The 2483-nt window shown below is 50.4% G+C and overlaps 1 protein-coding gene across 1 annotated transcript in view; it reads left to right on the top strand.

Moving 5' to 3' along the window:
* LOC123985906 (piezo-type mechanosensitive ion channel component 2-like) overlaps positions 1-2483 on the top strand; it is a 55443-nt gene that overhangs the window by 6031 nt on the left and 46929 nt on the right. The window contains exons 9-12 of the mRNA XM_046073929.1: positions 179-432; positions 509-595; positions 832-988; positions 1086-1182. Of these exons, the coding sequence (XP_045929885.1) occupies positions 179-432; positions 509-595; positions 832-988; positions 1086-1182 (595 nt within the window). The remainder of the gene's footprint in view (positions 1-178; positions 433-508; positions 596-831; positions 989-1085; positions 1183-2483) is intronic.

The raw sequence follows: 2483 nt of genomic DNA, 5'->3' as shown, positions 1-2483 counted from the left end.
CCCCTGGGTCCCTCTGGGTCCCCCTGGGTCCTCCTGGGTCCCCCTGGGTCCTGGTTGTGAGTGTGAATTCTGGTCACTAACGTGTTAAAGCAGAGTTTCCTCAGGTGCCAGAGTTCTGCGAGGAACGTCTCAGGTTGTTGTTCCAACAAATGGAACATGAGAACACCAAACTGTTCAGGACAGTGTTCTGGGAGAAGTGGTGCATTATGGGAGACTGACTTCCTACAGTCCAGCTGTGTTCTCTGATCTTTCAGATGACTTCCTTCTCCTCCTCGGCGCCTCTCTGCAGCTGCAGGTGTTTGAGGAGGAGCTTCAGCCGTCGGTCCAGATCCTTGCAGGAGACAACAGTGAGCTGGACGAAGATGACGGACAGGTCTCTGGTCCCATCAGACGACTCCGTCTCAGCGCGGTCCCTGACTTCATGATGTGCAGGTAAACTCCGCCCACTGTCCAACTGCCTGCCTGTTTACCTGTGCGTCTGTCTGACCTTTGACCTCTGTGTGTGCAGGTCTTACCTGGACATGATGAAGGTGATCATCTTCAGCTACATGTTCTGGTTCGTCCTCACCATAATCTTCATCACCGGGACGACCAGGTGAGTGGGTGAAGCCACAAGTACCTGAATTGTTGTTTCAAAGTTGAATTGTTCCGTGCTCCTCAAACCGGAACCGGCTGTCGGTGCAGGAGCACCAAGGCCGAATCATCACCCTGGTAACGAGCCCTCAGAGGTTAACCAGCTGGACTGTTCGATGAGAGGCCAAATGTCTTCGAGGACTGACTTGAACCATGACACAGACAGCTTAACACCAACCGTGTTTCCACTTGTTCCAGGATCAGTATCTTCTGCATGGGCTACCTGGTGGCCTGTTTCTACTTCCTGTTGGTGGGCGGAGAGCTGCTGCTGAAGCCAGCCAAATCCATCCTGGTGTACTGGGACTGTCTGATTGGCTACAACGTGTTCGTCATCACCATGAAGAATATTCTTTCGGTAAGACGCTTCATCGACGCCCAGTCCTCTTCTTGCTGATGTTTACTGAAATACGATCCAGTCCAGGACCGATATCTGCCCATGTGTCTGTGTTCAGATCCTGGCCTGCGGGTTCATTAAGTCCCTGGTGCTGAATCACTGTTGGCTCATTCAGCTCTTCAGTCTGGCCTGCACCATCAAAGGATACACCAAACGTACGTCTACCTGTCTACCCGTCTGTCTGTCTGCCTACCTGTCTGTCTGCCTGTCTGCTTGTCTACCTGTCTGCCTGTCTGTCTACCCGTCTGTGTGTCTGTCTGTCTACCTGCCTGTCTGTCTGTCTGCCTGTCTGCCTGTATGTCTACCCGTCTGCCTGTCTGTCTGTCTGTCTGCCTGCCTGTCTGTCTGTCTACCTGTCTGTCTATTCAATTCAATTCAATTTTATTTATACAGCGCCAAATCCCAACAATAGTTATCTCACAGCGCTTTTCATAAAAGAGCAGGTCTAGACCGAACTCTATGATGTTATTTACAGAAGCCCAACAGTTCCCACCAAGAGCAGCACTAGGAGACAGAGGCAAGGAAAAACTTCCTTTAAGAGGCAGAAACCTCGAGCAGAACCATGACTCAGGGTGGGCGGCCATCTGCCTCCACCGGTTGGGGTGAAAGAGAGAGAGAGAGAGAGAGAGAGAGAGAGAGAGAGAGAGAGAGAGAGAGAGAGAGAGAGAGAGAGAGAGAGAGAGAGAGAGAGAGAGAGAGAGAGAGAGAAAAATAGAGGGATGGAAGGAGAGAGAGAGGGGAGGGAGGCAGCCTACACAATATCCACACAGAGAGGTACAGACAGTAAAGGTGATGTTGCTATAGACTAAATGAAAAATCGTAAATCGAACAGTCGTAATGTTAATGATTATAATAACAATAATAACAATAAGACTAGTAACAATAGTCGTTGCAGCAGAGGGTGTCGAGCACGAACACGGGGGCAGCAGGTGACCCGCAGCCACAGATCCAGACTCCACAGCTCCAGAGCCAGAAACACCTGCAGGAAGTGATAGGAGGAGAGAGGAGAGGGACGAGAAAGCACAAGACTACCGGAAAGGGGAGAAGTTGTGTTAGTAACATGCAATAATGGGATGAGGTTGCATACAGAGGGAGAGAAAGTAGAGGAGAGAGGAGCTCAGTGCATCATGGGAAATCCCCCGGCAGTCTAGGCCTATAGCAGCATAACTAAGGGATGGTTCAGGACTACCTGAGCCAGGCCTAACTATAAGCTTTATCAAAGAGGAAAGTCTTAAGCCTGCTCTTAAATGTGGAGATGGTGTCTGCCTCCTGAACCCAAACTGGAACCTGGTTCCACAGGAGAGGAGCTTGATAGCTGAACGCTCTGACTCCTAGTCTACTTTTGGAGACTCTAGGAACCACAAGTAACCCTGCATTCTGGGAGCGCAGTGCTCTGGTGGGATAGTAAGGTACTATGAGCTCTTTAAGATAAGATGGTGCCTGACCATTAAGAGCT

The sequence above is a fragment of the Micropterus dolomieu genome, linkage group LG01, assembly GCF_021292245.1.
Source record: "Micropterus dolomieu isolate WLL.071019.BEF.003 ecotype Adirondacks linkage group LG01, ASM2129224v1, whole genome shotgun sequence".
Taxonomy (NCBI): domain Eukaryota; kingdom Metazoa; phylum Chordata; class Actinopteri; order Centrarchiformes; family Centrarchidae; genus Micropterus; species Micropterus dolomieu.
Note: the sequence above shows the minus strand (reverse complement) of the source record. Positions and strands in the feature narration are given on the sequence as shown.